The sequence below is a fragment of the Cyprinodon variegatus genome, unplaced genomic scaffold, assembly GCF_000732505.1.
Source record: "Cyprinodon variegatus isolate N-32 unplaced genomic scaffold, C_variegatus-1.0 Scaffold321, whole genome shotgun sequence".
NCBI classification, from domain to species: domain Eukaryota; kingdom Metazoa; phylum Chordata; class Actinopteri; order Cyprinodontiformes; family Cyprinodontidae; genus Cyprinodon; species Cyprinodon variegatus.
In genome coordinates this window covers 387,126-409,020 of record NW_015150774.1, presented here as the reverse complement: position 1 = coordinate 409,020, position 21,895 = coordinate 387,126, and the positions used below count along the sequence as shown (strand labels likewise).

The 21,895-nt window shown below is 38.0% G+C and overlaps 1 protein-coding gene across 1 annotated transcript in view; it reads right to left on the bottom strand.

Annotated features, from left to right (window-relative positions):
* The window catches only part of LOC107091037, a 28,977-nt gene that overhangs the window by 1,485 nt on the left and 5,597 nt on the right, over positions 1–21,895 (bottom strand). The window contains exons 2-24 of the mRNA XM_015384746.1: positions 20,397–20,484; positions 20,186–20,259; positions 20,013–20,117; positions 19,824–19,872; positions 19,687–19,742; positions 18,948–19,035; positions 18,554–18,678; positions 18,246–18,350; positions 14,190–14,338; positions 13,736–13,884; positions 11,533–11,702; positions 11,384–11,452; positions 11,096–11,302; positions 9,670–9,816; positions 9,304–9,492; positions 8,203–8,397; positions 7,719–7,828; positions 7,517–7,618; positions 7,023–7,083; positions 6,859–6,930; positions 5,476–5,580; positions 2,730–2,946; positions 2,465–2,637 (exon numbers count right to left, since the gene is read on the bottom strand). Coding sequence (XP_015240232.1) covers positions 2,471–2,637; positions 2,730–2,946; positions 5,476–5,580; positions 6,859–6,930; positions 7,023–7,083; positions 7,517–7,618; positions 7,719–7,828; positions 8,203–8,397; positions 9,304–9,492; positions 9,670–9,816; positions 11,096–11,302; positions 11,384–11,452; positions 11,533–11,702; positions 13,736–13,884; positions 14,190–14,338; positions 18,246–18,350; positions 18,554–18,678; positions 18,948–19,035; positions 19,687–19,742; positions 19,824–19,872; positions 20,013–20,117; positions 20,186–20,259; positions 20,397–20,484 — 2,799 coding nt within the window. The 3' untranslated portion in view covers positions 2,465–2,470. The remainder of the gene's footprint in view (positions 1–2,464; positions 2,638–2,729; positions 2,947–5,475; positions 5,581–6,858; positions 6,931–7,022; positions 7,084–7,516; positions 7,619–7,718; positions 7,829–8,202; positions 8,398–9,303; positions 9,493–9,669; positions 9,817–11,095; positions 11,303–11,383; positions 11,453–11,532; positions 11,703–13,735; positions 13,885–14,189; positions 14,339–18,245; positions 18,351–18,553; positions 18,679–18,947; positions 19,036–19,686; positions 19,743–19,823; positions 19,873–20,012; positions 20,118–20,185; positions 20,260–20,396; positions 20,485–21,895) is intronic.

The following is a 21,895-nucleotide window of genomic DNA, read 5'->3' as shown; positions in this document are numbered from 1 at the left end:
ATCTATAAAGAAACATTCAATTGTCCAGTTGTATTTATTTTCATTATTTTACTTATACTTTAGACAGCATGTGATTTGCACAGAAAACTGGGCAGGCAGGACTATAATGACAACTCAGTTTCCAAGAATTCTATTATTTAATGACAGTCCAAAGTTCAGTACATCAGTCAAGATGACAGAGGTACCCAAAAACACTGGGCAGAGGCAGGGTCAGAATACAATAATGTCAAAAAAAATCCACTATAGGCAAGAAAGCTTCGGGAAAAAGGGCTGAAAAGCCTGCTGGAAGAAACAAAGACGGCATTGGTAGTGCAGGCAGCAAAGGTGGGAGAAAACAAAGCTGCCATATCACAGTGATGAGACATTAAACTGACAGTTTTCTTTACAGTTTATCCACACTTAAATAAATACTGGGTTGATATGTCCTAACATAGAGTGAACTTCATCAATAAATACATGATAGAATAAAATTTGAAGATGATTTTAGTAAGTATAAATTAGTCAAATTTACAGAGGCAGAGAGCTGTAATCTATCTAAAAAATAAATAGAGCAGTACAAATTGAAATAAAATATATATTGGCATTAATTAAATATTTATGGTATTCTTGCAGTTTGCTTGTGTAATTGCAGTAAATATCTTTTGCTTATTTCTTTCTTTCCATGTGTTACAGTGAAACAAAAGAGTATTTATTCAGCCTCTGATTATACAAGTTCTTCTACTTAGAAAGTTAAGAAAAGTCTGAAATTGTCTTTAAAGGTATATTTCAACTATGAGAGATACAATGAGAAAAGAAAAGATCCAGAAAAATCATAACTTTTTGGCACAAACTCAACTTGTAACGTTTGGAGAAAGAAGAATGTTAAGATGCATCACAAAAACACCAGACTGGTTGTGAAGCATGGGGTGGAAGCATCACATTTTTGGGCTGTTTTTCTGCAAGATGGCTGTTTTTCTGCATGGCTCCTTAAACCCCATAAAGTATTTGTGTAGGGAAAGTTGAAATTTTGTGTTACCAAGCAGCAGCCAAACATCGCTACTCTTGTGGAGACCTGCTTGAAAGAATGAGCCAAAATACCAGCTATAAGCAAAACTGTTGAAGACTGATAAGAAACATTTGAGTGGTTGACTCCCTCCTCTGTTCTGATGCATTTTCCTGCTGCTCTGCAACTCCCTGATCTGTCCCTGCTTTGCTGGGTCTAGTCTTTTCTGAGCCCTCTCCTCACATCATCAAACAATATCTGGTCAGCTGGTCTCTCAATGCAATTGATCAAATTTTCTCAACTGATAGACAGGGAAAAGTAGACCCTTCCTGTCCTGCCGGGACATACATTGTGGGATACACCATGGATTCCTGGAAGGCTTGGCGGATGATGTGTTTTACAATGTTGTCAGTGGAGGACATCGAAGATGTATGGATTTTCAGATTTATAAGACTCTGATTTCTACTGTTTGGATTTGGAGGATACCTGATGTATCTACAATTACAGAGGATGTCGGCTGCATTTTGGGCATTGATCAGGCTCTCAGCAGCAGTTGAGACGCCCAAAAAGGCTATGGATGAGCAGGTTCGTGAGATGAGCCGTATGCTGGGTGCGATTGATCGCAGGCTGGCTGCGGTGGTTGAATTCAAAGGTAAGATGGGACAATATCTTGGATGTGCATGCTTGCTTCAAGGCAGAGAAGCCCAAGAAATTTGGAACATTGGATCCGCCATGTTGAGCCAGAAACCAAAGACTCAAGGCTGACGGAAAATTCGTGTGCAGCCTGCTCTCAAAACAATAAGTGTTATTTTGGATTCAGCCTCCCCCCTTTCAAACTTCCCCCTGAATGTTATGGCAGAAGGGCCCAAGAACTGCTCCCCCCCAAAAAATCCCCCTGTCAGCCCCCCCACCCCACCCCTAAAATCTTGATTACAATGTAAATTGTAGTTGACAATAAAAAAACCAATTGATTGATTGATTCGATTTACAACAAATGTTATACTGCTATTGAGTAGAACTAATTTTTAATGACCAAATACTTATATTCTAACATAATCTATAAATACACCATTTTAAAATTCTACAGTGTGATTTCTTGGATATGTTTTCTTAGTTTGTGTACCTATAATGAAAATTACAGACCTCTCTCATGTTAGTTAATTCAAGTTGCCAAAGTTTCAAAATCAGTGTCTAACTAAACACTTTATTGCCCTGCTGTGTCCGTGTTTTTGCTAAGCTCTGGGACATTTTGTGTTGTTCCACAGTCTGCTAGTCTAACTCAAATCATAAAATGCCTGTAGTAAGTTAAAGTAAAATTACTGTAAGTTAATGTTGTGGTTTGGAGAAATTATGTTTACCAAATTCTGGTAATATAATTAATCTTAGTCTTAATAAAAAAAAAAATATTATTACATGTGATGAAAGGCCAAGACCTCAGTCCTGACTGGGTCCAACTGAAGTAAAGCTGCTGCTGTTACTGACCTGGAGTTACTTGTGGCTTCCCTGTGGATACTGTGGCTGTTGTTGTTGAGCTGCTTGATGTCTGGAGGAGTGATGGCGAGGACTGGAGGCCATTCCTCCTCCTCTAATAGTTGGTTTAATGGATTGGGAAGAGGACGGATGATAGTTCTGGTGCCCTGCTCTGATTGGCTTAGCTGCATGAACACAAGAACAGGCTCATTCAATAAATACCAGACTCTCCAGGTTCCAAACTGACGTTTACTTTACTTTAAAGAAAGAATCTCACCGATCTGAGCAGAGTGTCCTCGCCTGGAGACGTTCTTGGACCTTACTGCTTCTTTGATCCGGTCTACTTCCTGCTGGTACCGTTTGCGGTCCCTTAGAGCCGACTCCTTGGCATTTTTTAGGGCCGTTTCCAGAACTTTCACTCGTTCTGCAGTGGCCCTTAGCCGCCGGTCCAGTTTTGGCAGCTCACAGCGCAGGTCCGCATTATCCCGGACGAGCTGGAAACACAGAAACATGAATTCATTCCAGTAAATGAGGCAATATTATGAAACTGGGTGATGATAGCAGCACATGTGGATTAGTTTATTCAGAAGGCTGGCAAGTTTTTAGGAACATGGACATAGTTAAACCTTAAAACAAACCTGGTAGAGGCTGAAAATGAGGGAGAAGTTTACATTCTAGGAGGAGAGGAACTCTAAACATTTAGCCAGAGCTGTGATAGACTCGGCTAAAGCAAAGATTATTTGTCTGTTGAAATATCCCAGTCAATGTCAGGACCTAAATTCACTTAAGAATCAGTGGAGAGACATAAAAACTGATTTTCATCCAAAAATCACTAGGAAGTAAAAAAGAAAACAAGTTTGTCTCTACATCCCAAAAATAAAAAAAAAATAGGTATAAACATAATTTAAGAGCTTGAATTGCAGTGAAAAAAAAAAAAAAAAAAAATAGGTATAAACATAATTTAAGAGCTTGAATTGCAGTGAAAGATGACAAATATTAAGTTTGGAGGGATTAAAAACTATTTACAAAGTTCTTGTTTGTAGATTTTGAAAAGCAGTTATTACCTCTAAGTTTGTGGTTTATATGCAGTTACAGTAAAAACAAGAAGTGAAATATTACAGGCTGAAACCGAAAAAAAACACAATCACTTAAACATATAATATGCTAACATAAGTCTGCACAATACCTGATGTGGATGTTAAATATAATTTACTTAAAAGGTGTTAGATAGTTGCTGTGTTTATTCTTTTCAAATCAACAATGACAAAAACGTTGCTCCCCAGTTGATTTTGGATCAATCATTTTACAGGACGTCTCCTTTCACAATAATGTAAAAAAAAAAAAAAAACGTTAGACAGAAATTCGTGAAAGGACGTAAGCTGATCTAATATTTTACATGGATGTTCATAGTTCATAAGCTGAATTTATGTTTGGTAAATGAAAAGAATTTAGAACCAAGACATTACGTGGAATTCATGTTAAAGGCAGTTGATGCTTAGTTAAAGTTGGTAAAGAGAATAAAACTAGGAGAAAAATGTCATAAATCAGTTACAGCAAACATATAAAGATCTAAAGGCAATAAAAAATGTTTCTATAAAAAACACCAGACATCCGATTTTAGACTTTAAGATTTAAAAGTTATTCAGAGGAAGAAAAACAAAAACAAAAGAGAAGTGTAAATAATATATTTTCATATGTTTTAAACAAAATGTCAAATTGAAATATTTTATGATGTCTTCAGCCATAGCCTACGGCTAAAGATATTATGAAATTGGATAAAAACGCTGCCAAATTAGGTCGGTTTAGCCAAAAGATTGGTTGAACACAACTTCCTACTGAATAAATCCAAAAAAAAATGTGGAAAAACTATTATGTTTGAATAAAAATGACTAACACCTTTCATTTTGCTCATCATTGCCCAATTTGCACAAACACTTTCACTGTCTGCTTGAGTTTATTTCACTAAAGTGGCAGAACATCTGTGCAACTTAAATAATTGTTCTAAGAAATTTTACCCTTAAAAAATTACAAAAGATTTTCTTATACACGCTAACAATTAACAATTTCAAAGGAACTTAAAAGGGGGGAAAAACATTTGAAAAAAAAAAAACAGATTTCATTACTAACTGTAGTTCTGCTTTACACCAGTAGGTGGTGACATGTTCACATGGAGCCTCATGAACTGTGGGGATTGATGAAGCAAATTGGCCAAATGGTTCAATGCCTCATGAGGCCTCATCTCACCATTGCTAGCTATAGGTGAAAAGTAGGAAATTACAATCTCATCCTTAGAATATATTTTTTTCATAATATTCCCAATACTCTTTAAACTGCCAGGTTTTGTGAAGAGATGAGTCTTTTCTGATTTAATGCTGATTCATATGGCAACAAAAGCCAAGTCCAGAAACATAATACAGAAAACCAAAAACTAGAGGGCGCCAGGGAAACACACAGAAAGAGCAAAGAAACGATGAGGAACCAGCAAACAGTAACTTCACAGGTGGAGTATAAATGGGAGACAGAACAAAGACTAGGCTAATCAGCAGACGAGGAACAGGTGTGGATGGAAGCATCTAGAAGGGAGCTAGGGGAAGGAGACTGGCACAATGGGGTAATGGAGGATAAACAAGAAATACATAAGAACTCGAATACAACCAAAACCAACTAGAATGACACAAAATGTAAATAAAAAAAATAAAAACTCAAAAGGAAAGCTTAAACAGCACAAAAACCATGACAAAACTGCTACTTAGTGTTTCTGAATATTTATATGGCTGTTTCTATATTTTTTTTCATGTGTTGATTGAAAATAATTGTAACTTTTTTTTCAAAGCAAATAAATATTTAAATATAAAAGAACTGTTGTTGCACTGAGACAAGTTGGTTTATTTAAGGCTGCCGAGGTATAGTTACTAAAATCCTCTAATATAGAGAAAAAAAAATATGCTGATTGTTTTTCATTCTCTGGTCGGGCTCTATGCTGAAGCTCCTTTGCAGTACAGGCCACTCATGTTATATCCCACCTGCTTGTGGACTCTGCTGAGCTGCTCCAGGTTATTTTCTAAGAAGATGATCCTCTGTCTCTGAGCCAAACTGCCACCAGCTTCATCACTGTCGTTCTCTGAGCTCTGTTCAAGAAACAACAAAACATAAATTTTCCTACCCTTCAAAAAAAAAACAAAGAAAGAAGGAAAAAAAGGCAATGTGCTGTTTGTTAAATACAAATCCTTTCAATACTAATACTCAGCGTAGCATCCGGTTGTTACTGGAGCAGAATGTAAAATAAGTGAATCTTCCTAAATTATCCTGAAACAATATCTGTTGCTGTTAGATATGAGTTATCCCAGAAGTATCTCAGAAGATTATGTCATCTGCAGGTTTGATCAATGTTTAAAATAGAAAAACTCATGTTGCCTCAGTTTTACATCTTAAATGCACACTGCAGATGTTGTGACCTATTAGTTGATTCATTTGAGTTATTTAAAATGATTCCTCAGGCCAATATACAGCACTTGATACCATCAATGCTATTAACAGGGAGCCCCTTTTGAAATACCATCTATGTAATTTGGGAGAAGACGCACCGTCATTGGCCAGATCATGTGACCTGGGAAAACCTATTGCTTTGCGTAAAAAGGCTCTTATATTGTAAGGTAGCTAAGTCTTTTGCTCTAATATTTTTCTACTGGCTGGTGAGGGCTGAGACAAGGAAAAAGTATAAACCTTCTGAGGAGGCTAAAAAAAGAAAACGGGGAAGAGATCTTACGCAAGAAAAAACAAGAGTCGGTTTTGGAAAGGAGTTTGTTTGTTGGCGCAGGCTGAAAGAACAAGCCGGGTGTAAAACCAATTCTGTTTTCTCAACTTTATTATTAAACTTGCAAGTTAACACTTTGCTCCTAGTATACTGTCAGATATTTATTTTCATTATTTTTTATGTTTACTAGAGGCAAAATGTCTGCAAAAGCTAGCAGCCGACACATTAAAGCTAACCAAGACAACGCGTCCCACCCAGTGGCTCTTCACTGGACCTCCACCAATGGTCCTCCGTGCCGTGCAGTCTGGCCCGCCCTGGGGGTGCTCTCAGAGATCAGAAGCGTTTCTCAAGCCCTCCGAGCAGAACTTAGACGCCTAGCGCCGTCCCCAATCAAAAGACACGGGAGACTGGCCGGCTGATGACTTTAGCGACAGTTCTGTAGCACTTGTGGCTACTAAGGGCCCTAGACGTAATAACAGGTCTATCGCCCCTAGTAGCCAAAAGTTACATGGTGTGCCTTTAAATAGGCAATCAGTATGGGCAGAAACCATTGACCAATCTTTTGGTGGCAGGTTATTACTTAGTACTGTTATTCTATCAGATAGTTCCACTTTCTGTTAGAAGCTGACGACTACGCTTTGTTTGTTCTTACGTTCTTGACTCGAGAAGTGATGTCTTGTATGAATTGGATCCGAAGGTTAGTAAGGGTCTGCAGCTCTTTGGTCTGTGAAATAAAAAGAAAATAATAATTTCCAAATTATCTGAGATTCAGGTGAAAAATGTAGATGAATGGAGATTAACCAATAAGAAACATACCACAGTTTCCTCCAAACCCTTCAAGTCCTCCTTGGCTTGTTCCCTCTTCTCATTTAGGAATCTTAAATCAGAGGACTGCAGAATTAGCACTGTAGGATAGCACTCAACAGAGCAAAAACAACACTGACTGGAGAAAAGATAAGTCATATCTGCTGTTTTTTAATCCATGTTTGATAGGTCACACTGGGCAGAGTTAAAGGTTTAGCCAGAAAAAGGTTCACACAACAAATATAGCACAGAATTGAGACGACAAGACACTGCAAAAGAAAATATACAAAAAAAAACAGAAAAAAAAAAACACCTTGCATGTGAGCTTCCAGACAAAAGAAAATTATTAAATAATAAAAGTCTGATACTTAAATGTCAGATTTAAGTCTGACATTTAGGTCCCTTATCGTGCACAAAGTGGGTGGAATCAAGTTGAACCATTAACTCAGAACATATACCAAAGGACTCCTGTAGGTTCTATAGGAAGCAAAGAGGGACAAACTTACTGTAGTTTCTGGAGTCTTTGCTCTTTGATTTGGTCCTCAGCTCTGAGTTTTTCAAAGTCTGACAGAAGTTTCCTATTCTCCAGCTGAAGAGCCTGATTCACACTGAGAGATAAACACCAAACCTTTGTTAGAAAAGACTTTATGACAGACAAGATATAACCAGGTGACAGTCATCACTATTAATTGTAAAAATCAAATGTACTCTTTGAGCTGATCGTTGTCTCTCTGCTTTTGCTCAATCTCATCACGGAGTCGACTTAGCTGTTTCTGATGAACCTCCCTGTGGTTCTCCATCTGTTCCTCTAACGTCCTCTGTTGAACAGAAAACAGCAGCACTTTATTATCTATAGGAATAGGAAATTTACACAGAACAAGAACTAAGATTTTCGTTTTGGTTAATGTGATGAGACGGAAGTTCTTTCATACAGCTGGTACAGGAGACCCTGCTGATGCTTTTACCTGCAAAGGACAGTGGGTGGCGCTCTACTACAACTAGATTATTAGGTGCAGTTCAATTTACTCAGGGGTAAACTGGCTTTGCTTCTGATTTATTAAAGTAAATACATAACTGAGATCAAACAGAGATTATTTCCTTTGGAACTGATGATACTTCAGGGCTGAAGACCTCTGATCAATGTTACCCTGTAGATCCTAAAGAACCCCAAAGAAAGCGTCTAAGGCTTTACCTTCATCTCCACTGCATCCTTCAGTCTGCTCATATGTTCTTTCTCTTTGTCCATCACCGTCAGCTCATGCATCTGACCCTGAGCATGAAGTTTAGCAATCTCCTCCATCAGAGCATCCTGGCTCTCCTCCAGCTGCCTCTTCTTCTGCTCCATCCTTTGCAGGTCGGCAGTCAGGGATTCCAGCTTGGCCTTAAGCTGCACAAACATCAGCATTAACAACAACCTGGTCAACCGCAAACGCAAAGAGGGTGGTTTAACATGAAATCAGTAAAATAAACCAGTGTTATTGTCGGCAGCTAGAATCAGGTGTCCTTGCTCTTTCCAATGACCTTAAAAGGCACATTAATGATACAGACAGTGAAAGTTCTTGGCCTGGTTTCAGAGGCTTGGTTTAGTATCTCAGAGTAGAGAGCAGGTATGCTGAGTCAGCTTCTTCCCCTTGTGGTATTCTGGTTCTTTGGCTTTAGAACAGAATAAATCAATGAGGAAATTCAACTCTAAGTTAAATCAACTCAGAATTCAGGGTATGAGTGTAATAAGAAGCCCTCATCATGATCGATCAAGTGGAGGAAATACGAAGCCTCAAAATGCACATTTCTATACTCACATACCTGAATGATTGCTTCATCTGACACTTTCCATTTTGTCATATTTTTGTTTTACAAATCTTTGGAGTTTTTGACAAGGGAATAACACAAAACAGGTGTGTAATTTAATAAATTCAATTTCCTTTCCTTTCTGTGAACATCAGTTGTAATATATAATTTAACAAAACCTAATCCTTATAATATAAGGAGAGGAAATTCACCACTCTACTAAGAAAGCTGCTGTTTTATACAGTTTGTTAATAATCTAATTTCCATAGGCGACTGTGTCCCTCACATGAGATCTTATGTTACCCTCTAATCTGAATTTACACAATTTACAAAATCAGCATTAACAAAAAATGGTGGGAGGGCTGGAACAAAACGTTGAAACTCTGTTCCTTTAAGAGGACTTTAAATATTATTGTAGCTTTAGAGAAACATGTTATTAGAAATAAATGCAGATTCATGATGGTGTGACAAGAATTCTCAAGCTTTCATTAGTCAGGTTTTTTACCTGAGAGACGAGGAGCTGGCAGGTGCTCAGCTCTTTCTCGTTGGCCTCCATCTTGCATGTGTTCTCTGTCAGGCTGACCTCCAGCTGTTTGCTGCGGTTCACCAGAGATTTGACCTCAGACTTCATCTTGCTGATGTAGAGACGAGCCGTGGTGAACTCTTCCTCCATCACGCCGCTCACCTCGGCCATCTGAGCATCAATGGAAACATGCAGGAAATATGTCGGTCAGACTGCAAAACATCCGCTGATACATTCGGGATTTTACAGTTCTTAAGTGTTTTACACAAAAAGTAGTTCATTATGAACCTGATTTTTGAGGAAGGGGGTCTATACAGCAAAATGTGAACAGCAGAAGAAGAGTCTTACAGCTTTGAGGTCTGTGGTCCCGAGGACACTGCCGATCTCACTGAGGTCTCTGATCAGCAGATTGAGGATCTCTGCAGATCTCTTCTTATGGTGACAGCTGAGCTCCTGCAGGGTGGACAGCTCCCTCTGAGCTGCCTCCAGACCGGCCTGGAAACATAAAATAATCTGGATCACTGACCAAACATCTCCAAGCATGCAAAAAAAAACAAATAAAACAGTCAGGAGATTTGTTTTTTAGGAATGTTAATGCTGTTTTACCCATAATTATAAATGTTCTACATCAACCATTTCCACCAATAAACTGAAATAATATATACATCTATTTTAACATTGGTCCAATTTAGTAACAGGTGTATTATGTCCAAACATGGGGGGATGCGGTGTCCGAGCTACATTTAAAATAACTTCAACATTTATAACTAGGGGTGTCCCAATCTAATATTAACATGGGATATTGGTGTGAGATAAGCCAAAAAACTAATATCGGATTATATTGGCCGGCATTTAAAATCTCTGAGATTGGCTGCTGATAGAAACTCTCTGCTTTTGTTTAAAGTTTTTGTAACCTATTGATTAATATTACCTGATACAGTTGTTCTCATAACTATAGCTGTTTATTTTTCCCTGTTTTGGTAATATCACTTGATCAAGGCTTTTCCAACATACTACAGGACAAAATACAGTAAGTAATAAAAGCATGTATGATTTGTGCTAATATCGTATCGGTTCAATATCACCATTGGTCACTTCTCAAAGCTGCAATAATGGTATAGTATCGGAAGTTTAAAATTGTATTTGGGACACCCCTATTTATAGCCTTATTGACATCAAATTACATCATGCCTCTAAACTAAAGACCTGGACAGTTGCAGTGACAGACTCCAGTGTTTTTTCTTCTTCTATCATCTGTCTGCACAGCAAGGGTGTCATTTGAACTTCTCTTTAAGGCGGGGCAAACATCTGCAAAACTTTTGGAACTTGCAATGTGATCGTTCATGTTTTACTATATGTAGAAATTCCAATTTTTATATTGCATAAGCCTCCATTATCTTAAAACAAAGTTTATGTGTAAATAAAAACTTTGTTAGTATTAATACAAAATTACACTGTTTAAATATTATTATTCTTTGTTTTCAAACATACAAATTGTCAGTTTAAATAAATTTTGATTCTATACAGAACTCTGAAGAAAGAAACCTACATGAAAAAATATATTTCAATATCAACATTTATCATTCTTCCCCTCATTCCAGTGGTTTGGTTTTATTTTTTACTATCCAAACAATCATGTGTCCAATAAAAGTCACTGTAATAATGTAAGATATTTTATAATTGATATATAACTAAGTTTCAATCTACAACAATATGACCTCTTAGATTTTTATTTTTGACAGTGGTGTAAAATCCTTAGAGTTCAAGGACTCACAGTTTTGTGTGCCAGCTCCTCGTTCAGCTGCTCATTGCAGCGGGTCTTGCTCTCCACCTCCTGGCTCTTGTGGTCATAGTTGACTGCGAGCTCCTCCAGAGCCTGCAGCACCTCCTTCACCTCCTCTTTGGCTGAATCACTGTCCCTCTGAAGCCGGTTTAGCTCCTCCTGCAGACGCTCATAATCTTGACGGCTGGACACCAGCAGCTATGAGTGCAAAACATCACAGGAGTTAGAAGGACAGGTGAGCTGTGAAGCTGCAGCGGGGGCATCAGGTGTGAAACTGACCTCATCCTGTTCTATCAGCTGCTGTTTGAGCTTCTCAGATGTCTGACTGTGGAGGTTGATCTCATCGTCCTGAAAACACGTCGTCAGTTTTAAGGTTTTAATTTTAAATCTCTCAGTTTCAATCTGCTGCAAGTACAGCTGAAGCTCACCTTGTCATCCAGTTGTTGGTAAAGGTTGGTAATGAGTGTCTCATACTGCACCTTCTCCTCCTCACACAGAGGCACAGTGGGCGGAGCCAAACTTTCAATCACTGCTGGCGTTTCAGTGCTGCTCTTCTTGTTTCTGTTACTCATTTGTTCCTCCACAGGGACAGACTCACCTGGACAGGTTTAAAGTGATAAAAACAAAAAACATGTTTCCACTATTTGGGGCAGGGATCAAGGCACCAAATATCGTCTTTTCTTGCAAAAAACACTGAAGGTTTTAATTTTTAACCAAGTGTAAACCTTCAAACATTAGGACCAGTAAATATTTTAAAAGGTAAATATAGGTAACTCCAGTTTTAATCTCTGTAAAGATTTTATAAATAAATTAAATCATCACTGAACAATTTTTGAAATTAAAATGTTCTTAATTTCAAAGTTGGACTACAGTATCTGATCCTAAATGGTGAAGGCAGAGTTCTGATGAAAATGAAAAGAGAGATCATATCGCTCCTATCCTAGCTTCTTTTCATTGGCTTCCTGTTAAATCCAGAATATAATTTAAAATCCTCCTTCTCACATATAAAGCCTTAAATGGACATGCTCCATCTTACATCAGAGATATGATTGTTCCTGATGTTCCTAACAGATTACTTCGTTCTCAATCTGCAGGTTTACTAGTGGTTCCTAGAATTCCCAAAAGTAGAATGGGAGGCAGATCTTTTAGTTATCAGGCTCCTCTCCTGTGGAACCAACTACCAGATTTTTGTCCATGAGGCAGACACCCTGTCTACTTTTAAGGGTAGGCTTAAAACCTTCCTTTTTGATAAAGTTTACAGACATAGTGACTCAGGTTATCCAGAGCTATCTCTATAATCATGCTGCTATAGGCTTAGACTGCTGGAGGACATAGGGACCCCCTTTTCCTCCTTCTGCTACCTCCTACCTCTATTCTCCCACTCTTTAGAATTTGATAGTTCAATCTCTAACGCTATGCTTTCTCTGTTTTTCTCATAGTAGCTTTATCTGGTCTTTTCCTGCTTGGTTGTGACACCGTCCTGGAGAGGAATATCAGCTGTGTTTCTACCATCAACACCTTTGTTTATAGATGTTGGAGTTCGGCCTGTTTTTCAATGTAGTCCTGTTTCTCTGACTCCCTGTATGTGCTCTTTTCACCTTCTGACTTGAGAGCTGGCTCGGAGCTCGCCTGCCTGGCTGTGTGTTTCCTTGATGGGGCCGCCTGTGGAGCTGGTTGACAGTGGCCTTGTATATCTCTGCTTCTGTCTCCTTGAACCCCAGTCAGCCATGGCAGATGGCCGCTCACATTGAGCTTGCTTCTGCTGGATGTTTCTTCTTGTTAAAAAGGAGTTTTTGCTCTCCACTTTCGCTATAGGCATGCTTGGCTTGAGGGATTGTCTTTGAGTTATTGAGTCAATGCAATCAGCTGGTTTTCCTTAGATAGAAAACTTTAAACCAATCCGACTGTATGATCTGGTTGGATTGGCTCTGTAAAGTGCCTTGAGATGACGTGTTGTGAATTGGCTCTATATAAATAAACTGAATTGAACTGAATTATTGTTGTAAACATGATCTTAATCCTTCAAAACATGTGAGTGATATGATGGTAATCCGTCTCATTTTTTGAAATTAAAAAAGATATAGAAGACAAGAAATAAATCCAGCAGGTGGAGTCCTAACACTGCAGGAATTAATTTAAAAGCCCTTTTCCACTGCAGGACCATCATTTAAGAGCACCAGGATAGAAAATTGACAACAGAAAACTTTTCTTGAGAGATGTAGTCAATTTTTGATAAGACATGCATTTAATAAGTGGAGTTTTGTGGGTTCCTGGTATTTCCTACTGGTTTGTTGTATGTTCCTAGTTTTCTGCCTGCTTTACCTATAAACTTCGTAATAGCTGTGACTCACTGATAATATTAAACTATTCAACATGAGTAACGGTATTTTATTAGCAAACACAATTTTAAACCATGTCACTGGAGTTGAATATTAGAATTTTTCAGAGTTTACAATTAACTACAATTAAAAAATCAGTGTTGAGGTAAAGAGAATATTAAAGGATTTTAGGAATAGATTTAGGGTGTTATACACTCAAAGCATCATGATTAATCAATGACTAAGAGTAATCAGAACAGGAACCTTGGTTCAGATTTTAAAGAAAGAATCTCCCATTGTAAATTTTCCGAACCTTTTCTCCATCGCTTCAGCTCATTCTCCAGTTTCTGGATCATGATGCTCAGACTTCTGTTCTTTTCTTTCTCCTTCTCATACTTCTTCTTCCACTCCTCGGCAGTCAGCTCAAGGTTCACAGAAACCGTGTTCTTTATGGTTTTAGCTCTGAAACATGAAATTAGACAGAGGAGATTTAAGAGGGAGGAACACAAACTTACACTTTATCTCTAATGGTTCAGATCTTCAGATGATCATCTCACATTTCAGACTTTTGAATTAAGCTGCAAATTGCTGGCAAATCGACCCCACTGAAATTCCTCTGTATTTAAATGTAAAAAAACTCCTGAGTTTGGAATCCAGTCTAAACAACCATACGGGGTATTTAGAGTCCTTTCTGGTTGTTAATGCAGCAGTTAGACTTCATTTGTTTCTAACTGAATGCTTATCACAAATATTAAAATAAACCCTACCTCTGTCCAAACATGAGGGTGGACTTGCTTTCAGCTTCGTTGTAAACAGAGGGTGAGCAACAGATGATGATGGTGGTTCGACAGTTTCCTCCTAGAGAGTCCTGCAGAATCCTGGTCATCTTGCTGTCTCTGTACGGCACATGGGTTTTCTACAATAGAACACATATAGTGATATACTGTAAGAACACAGATCCATTATATAAGGTGTAATCTTACCCTTTCTGTCATACTGATGTCAGGAACATCTAGCACCCATTTTTTTGTCATTACTTCAGCTCAACACTGAAGCTCTTAAGATGCTTTATTGGTCTCCGCCCAAACTTGTAGGTACTCGAAGGTATTGTCTCACTAATAGTAAACTCCATTTCACCTCTTGACCCGTACCCCTTGCCCTTGCACTTCAAAATTCGGACACCCCTTCAACAACTGCATACGTCATCAGTAGTCACAGCTGGCTTTTAAGTAGGCAGACAGAACAAGGTTTTTGCAGAAATCTAGAGAAATCATGCCATCTGTAGCTGTGGTGAACTCTCTTGCAGTGGCCTTTGGCATCATTTTTAGGTTATGTGCTGCTAAATGGAGGAATGCAAGAAGAAGGTTACATCTAGAATGCCTAGGAATGTTGTTGGATCACTCTATGGTACGTAGGATGTAATGGGGAAAGTTTGTGCTCAATGTGATGAGAAATTATCTTACACTGTTGTTATCTTGTTTTGTTTTCTTCACTGCACAAAAGTTTTCGCTCAAGCAGAACAAATGCTAGACAAGACTAGATGGGAGTCTTATCTTACTGACGCCTCAGAAGCCGGTTTTTTCAGTGTTTCTCAAGGTTATTTCAACAATCCTGTTAGTTGAAAGGTGTCTACTTGTGAGAATCCCTTCCTGAGGTTCTTAAGTATTTAGAGAAATCCTCTGTGACCAGAACAGACAGACCATTGGCACTAGACTGCAATGATTATTAAATGCTGCTTAAATGAAGAACGCCACTCTGATTTCTTGTTAATAAAAAAACCTAAAGTGGGTTCAGACCAAATGCTTTTTGGGCATCCAAAACACTTTAACAACAAAACTGGGTCAAATGTCGGACAAGAAGCTTTGAGGCTTCAACACTGGATGTCGAGCTGCCCTGTCCTATTGTAAAATAGTGAGCAGCTTGGCTTTATTTGTTTTTATGAGTTTGGAAGAAAATGTTTCGTTTTTATGTGCACCTTAAAACATCATCTGTGCATTTAATTAATCATGATTACGATCATACTTAAATATTCTAGTTGTTTGAGCGGCAGAAAGCTCTGCATACCATCGGGGTACACAGTGCTGGAACTCCCAAGTAAAAGCACTCTTAAACCGACCAGGCTGTCATGAATTTCCCGCTGCTGGCTGTACTGTTTTGGCTAAATATGGTTTTAAAGTGTTTTTTTCCTCATTTGTGATTAAAAAAGCAAGTAACAAAACAAAAAATGCTAAATCTGCTAAAACTATCTAATTTCCAACTCCTCAGAACAGATAAAGCAAAGCTCAGAAAACCAGTCAGTATCAAGTGTGACCACCATTTCACCACCTGAGTTCATCAGGTGGTCTGTGGAATGCTGGTTCGCTCCTCTTCAATCGTTGTGCAAAGTTGTGGGATATTGGAAGGAACTGGTACACGCTGTTGTATACACCAATCCAGAGCATCCTAAACATGCTCAATGAGGGATATCTCTGTTGACCATTCCAGCCATGCAATAACTGGGATGTTTTCAGATTTCAAGATTTGTGTACAGATCCTTGCAATATGGGGTAGTGCATTATCCTGCTGCAACATGAGGTGATGCCCTTGGTTGTATGGCAGAATAATAGACCTCAGGATCTTGTCACAGTATCTCTGTGCATTCAAAATTCCATCAATAAAATGCACCTGTCTTCTTCGTCCTTAACTCCAACTCCAACGCCACCGTTACCCACTCTATCCACAACATTGACATCAGAAAACCGCTCAACCACACGATGCCACACACGCTGACTGCCATCCGCCTGGAACAGTGTAAACCGGAATTCATCAGTGAAGAGAACACCTCTCCAAAGTGCCAGATGCCAGCTAATATGAGCATATGCCCACTTAAGTCGGTTACGATGACGAACTGGAGTCAAGTGGAGACCCCAATGAGGGTGACGAGCATGGAGTTGAGCTTCCTTGAGATGGTTTCTGATATTGTGTGCAGAAATTATTTGGTTATGTAAACCGATTGTTTCAGCAGCTGTCTGAGTGGCTGGTCTCAGTCGAACTTGGAGGTGAACATGCTGGATGTGGAGGTCCTTGGCTTACATGTGGTCTATGGTTCTGAGGCTTGTTGAATGTACTGCCAAATTCTCTGAAATGCCTTTGGAGATGGCTTATGGTAGAGAAATTAACATTCAATAAAAGAACAACAGCTCTGGTTGACATTCCTGCTGTCAATATGCCAACTGCACGCTTCCTCAAATATTGCGACATCTGTGGCTTTGTACTGTGATAAAACTCCACCTTTCAGAGAGTCCTTTTATTGTGGGCAGTCTAAGGCACACCTGTGCCTAATCATGGTGTCTTATCTGCATCTTGATACAGCCAACCTGTGAGGTGGGATGGATTATCTTAGCAAAGGAGAAGTGCTTACTTTTACAGATTTAGACTGGTTTGTGAACAATATTTGGGGGAAATGGTGATACTGTGTATGTGGAAAAAGATTTAGCTCTTTGAGTTCATTTTATGAAAATTGGGAGCAAAAGTAAAAGTGTAGTTTTGTTGAGTTACCCAATTTACAAACATTATGTCTATGTTGTTAGAAAATATCCAAAAGGTTAACGAGTTGGGTCAAGGGGTAAACTGGTTTTCACCATAAATCTGTTTTAGAGTCTGTAATGATATGAAACAGATTTGAGCAAATTTATTTTAAAGATCTCCCTTAAATAACATTGCCATTGTAAGTAATGCTTGGTAGTTAAACATAGGTGGTTACTAAATGAGTGAATCAACCCAGGATTTACAATGGCAGCTGTTAAGTCTCCTTTTTTTTGGTCTTTGCATATTAGCAGTCTTCTGCAAATTTTATGTATTATTGTAAAATCAAATCTGTGGAGCATAAAGGGGGTTTGCCTATACGATGTATAGGGTGCAAAGAGGTGCTACTGTTTCAGTGGATGCCAAAGCAAGGGGTAAAAAAAAAAAAAAAGTTCAAATTTGCATCTCTTTGTATATAACAGATTTTGTGCATGCATAAATTACAGACATTATAGATTATCTTATTTTTTATTACAAATGTTACCATATTAAAAACCGAGAGTGTCCTCTATTGCAGCGGTCCCCAACCACTGGTCCGTGGGTCATTTGGTACCAGGCCGCACAGAAAAAAGTATATATATATATATGATCGACGATCAGAGTCTGAGTAATGTTTTATTTTGAAAAATATAAAAAATTGCGGTATTCTCTCCCAATTACATCAGTCGGTGCATCTGTGCCTTTGACACAGTTTAATTCAGTTCAAGACTCATCCTATCTATAACATCCTATCTTTGTGAGGCGGGATGTTCTGCGGTTAAAGCGACCAAAACAAATACGGAGCAGCACTTCGTCTGTCATTTTCTCCGATTACGCCTAGATGGGACCGGCTTGTTGTTTTATTGTTATCATTTTACATACATCATTTGATCGTAGGGGGTAAATATGGGAACCATTTGCTTCAGTGATGAACGTATTGTATGAGGTTTTCTGTGATTTAAGCTCCGTAATGGTATCGAAAACCAATTTAAGTTGTTAGCTTGTTCAAATATGTAAATATGGACAAATATAAACAGACTTGTTTTTAGAGTATGGTATGTGACATTTTGTTTCATTCGGGCCCTTTCTGTTTTATTGTTTTCTCATGCTGTTGTTTGGTAGAGAGGTGTGTTTACATGGTGTAGATCTTAATCTGAAATCCATCTTGATGATATTAGACAAAATAGTGAACTTAACCTAAAGTTCCCCCATAGGCTCCAGGTCTTTCCTTTAACAAATAAAACTACTTTTCAGCTCTTCGCCATCTGATGATTACTTACTGTTCCTTCACTCAGAGCAGCAATGACGTTTCCAAGAGCAGAAAGAGACTTGTTGATGTTCTTCGCCTCATCCAACACAGATCCTTCAGCTCCAGTTTTACTGACCTGATCAACAGCAGCAAATGGTCAGAAGAGATATATGAAAGAAAAGAGATGAGAAATTAGGAATGTTGGATGCCCTCATGGATAGTGGGATCGACAGATTTTATGGGATTTATACTTTGTTAACCTATTCTAACAAAAGGTAGTGGAACAGAAAAAAAAAATTTGTTGGAAAAACACAGATGATTAAAAAAAATGGGTTACACCTTCTCACTCCCCGCCAGGTCGACCAGATAAAGTTTTCCAGACAGTTTCATCTCTGTCTCCACGTTTTCCTGCTTGATGTTGATCTGGAAAATACTGTGACTGCGAGAACTGTGTTCGTTCATGTCTGCAGGAGGAAGACAGAGGAAGACAGATGAGGAGCAGGTACATCAGCTGGAAATACACCAGCTGATGAATCTGTTCTGTTCTTTTGTTTTTTTCAAAACACTGGTGCAAGCTTATTTCTTAAGGAGATGGTTGCCATTTTCTCTATATTTGATCTATAGAACTACTGTTGAAGGAAACTGGACAGAAACACCAAAAGCTATTTTGTTCTAACTCTGAGGAACAGTGTTAATATCACTTTAGTAATAGCAGATTCCCCAGAACACTTACTGGTAACAGCGACATGTCTGTTTGCTTTCCCTTCATCGATGACATCCATCACCTCCTCAGGACTGGAAACAAAACGCTCAGTGCAACCCTGACAACACATATAGTAAACATGAAACACATGCTGCTTTAATATCCCTTTGGAAATGTGCAAAAATACAAATTAATTAGACAAAGACAGTTTCTACTACTAGTTTAAATCTTGCTGCTCCATTAGTAATCATAGTAGGCAGGTGCATTTGTCGAATGCACCATCATAATATGACCATATTTTTAGAATCAGGAGTTTTAGCGGTTTACTGGTGACCGCTATACAGCTGTGTGTTAGTAAAATATAAAGTCTACTGTACTGTTATAGCTTTAGAAAGTAAAAATGTTTGAAATCAATTCCTTTTGTAGCATTGGATTTGGAGAAAACCAAGCACAACATATCCTTGCAAACACAGGGATGGAAGGATGGAGCTTCGGCCTGTTTTTGAACTTGCTTACCAAGGTTTATTGTTTCTTAATGCTGATAATACAACCTTTGGGATCATGTTTTTCACCTTTTCCATCACTTCAATATCACTGGTAGAAAATTAACCTGTTTTTTTTCTCATGCAAACAAGCTGTAGTAATAATAATATTCTAATATTAAAATGGCACAGTTATATGAAAGCTGTGTCAAACTTGTCCTGATAAATGACACTTGATAAATATCACACTAATACTAATTGAATACAATGTTCTGTCACTATGGTACCTTCACATAGGGGACCCTGTTTTTATCCTCATGAACAGCCAGGTTGGTCTTTGACACTGAAATATAAAACAATGGTTATTAATGGCAACCAACTCTTAGATCTTAATAACAGAAAAAAAAAATCTCAAATATCTCACCATCCAACAAGTCTCTGATTTTATCCAAGTAGATTTCAAAATAGGAGACCTGCAAACAGAGAGGATCCCATGAGAAAATAATACTGAAAAGCTAACAACAAAGTTATACTAAGGAAATTAAAAGTATTCAATGCTGTTTTCACAGCTGGAAGCTAATGGCATCTCTGGTGTTATTGATGGTATAATCACCTTGATGTGGAACTCTAGGTTCTCATCCATGGAGTAGATATGGTCAAATATGTCTCTGGAGATGCGTGGGATGATCCCCATCATATGGGGGTCATGCAGGTTCCCCTGAAAAACACAATATGTTTGAAAAGACAAACAACCATGATCTATCACTTAAACACCAACACACCTACCTCCATGGTGTGAGTCTTTCCTGATGATGTCTGACCGTAAGCAAAGATGGTTCCATTGTATCCTCCCAACACGTCTGAAACATCCAGAATAAAACACAAACTAATAGAAGATAATACAAAAATGCATAAAGGCAATCTGAAGCTTTCCTAATTCTGATTTCATCTGATTTTATTATTATCTTAATATCATTAGGATTAAGATCAGCCTCACCTTTGACGATCTGTTTGGCACAGGTGTCATACACCTGAATCTGTTCAGTGCTCGGAGGAAAGACTCTGTCGAATACATACGGCTTTCCCTGAAACACAGGAAAGCTAGTTAAAGCTAAGACATAACAGAGCTGTTCACATACTGGAAACACATTGTAAAAATAAGAGTTTCAAACATGCAGGCTGCAGAAGGAGCTCTACATGGATCTTTAGGTTCTAGAGTGTCCAGGATTTTAAAGTGTTGAGTCTGCTGTAGTCGCTACATATATAGCTTTCCGTGAAACACTCTGGAAATGCTGTCAAAAAATAAAAGACTCCAGTTTTCTGGAGAAAGTCTCTTTTCAAAATAAAATACTACCCCTAATGGAATAAACGACAAATAACAAACCCATACCAAAAAAAAAAACTAAATTCAGTTTTTCTTAAAATTAATAAGTTGCCTTTATAGAAGAGCAGCAGCAGCAGCAGCTAGAATTATTTATGGCTACAATTATTTATACCACTGGCAGATTTCGATTTAAAAGTATTTTGATTTATCCAAGAAGTTTGTTTCTAAAGGAAAATGAGAGATATCTCTCCAAAAACAATAAAACAATCTAAATCTTAGTAAAATATTCAAATATATATTGTACTGCACAGTTTGTTAGCAAACGGCGTGTTGAAATTTATTTACACCGTTTTCTATTTTTAGAGATATTTAGTTTATTCAGCTTTGACGGTTAGCTGCAAGTCCTTAAGGTTGGAAAGCCTCTTTGCATCACCCTGATCTTTAGATTCCTCCATAGTACAAGTCAGAGAAAAAAAAAGATTAATTATTTCAATTCAAATTTTGTTAGTTTTTTTAATTAATTTTTTTAGACCTAAATGTAAGGCAGATCAAAGTGTAAAAACATAGTATGAGTATGCCGCCCTGGTTAAAGCAGATATGCTCACCTGAACTAAAATCATTTTGTTTTTTTTGTTTTGCCAAATTAAACACTTGTTCACTCTGTATAATGTGTGTGCTTTTTTAAACACAATTCTCCCTCAGAGATCCACTAGAAAAATAAAACCAGACTGTAAGTTGGATTGTTTGTGTGTTTTCTTCTGTCAGTCTTATGAAACCACTGTAGGCTGGTGGCATTAAACTGATCTGAGGGCAGTTTTGAAGGTTTATCAGCAGCCAACAGATTCACAAATGCCAACTTGAAATACCATGAAGCAGACACAGTATACTACAGGACATGGATATCCAGTACAGCAATAATAAAAGCAATATTTAACGTCAATAATCTGGATCCACTACAGCTTGCATCCAAAATCCTGCAAATGTTTTAAGTTGCATTTCAAATGGCTCCTATTCAAATACGAATGTTGGTCTCAACTGTTTTTGTCAGCTTTTAAATTTTTAAGAAAACTTTGAAAACTATTATGTCTAAAAATTTTGAAAACTATGTGATTCATTCACATTGAATTCAGTTTGCTTACAAGCCTACATAATAAATGGAGGTTTTAAAATTG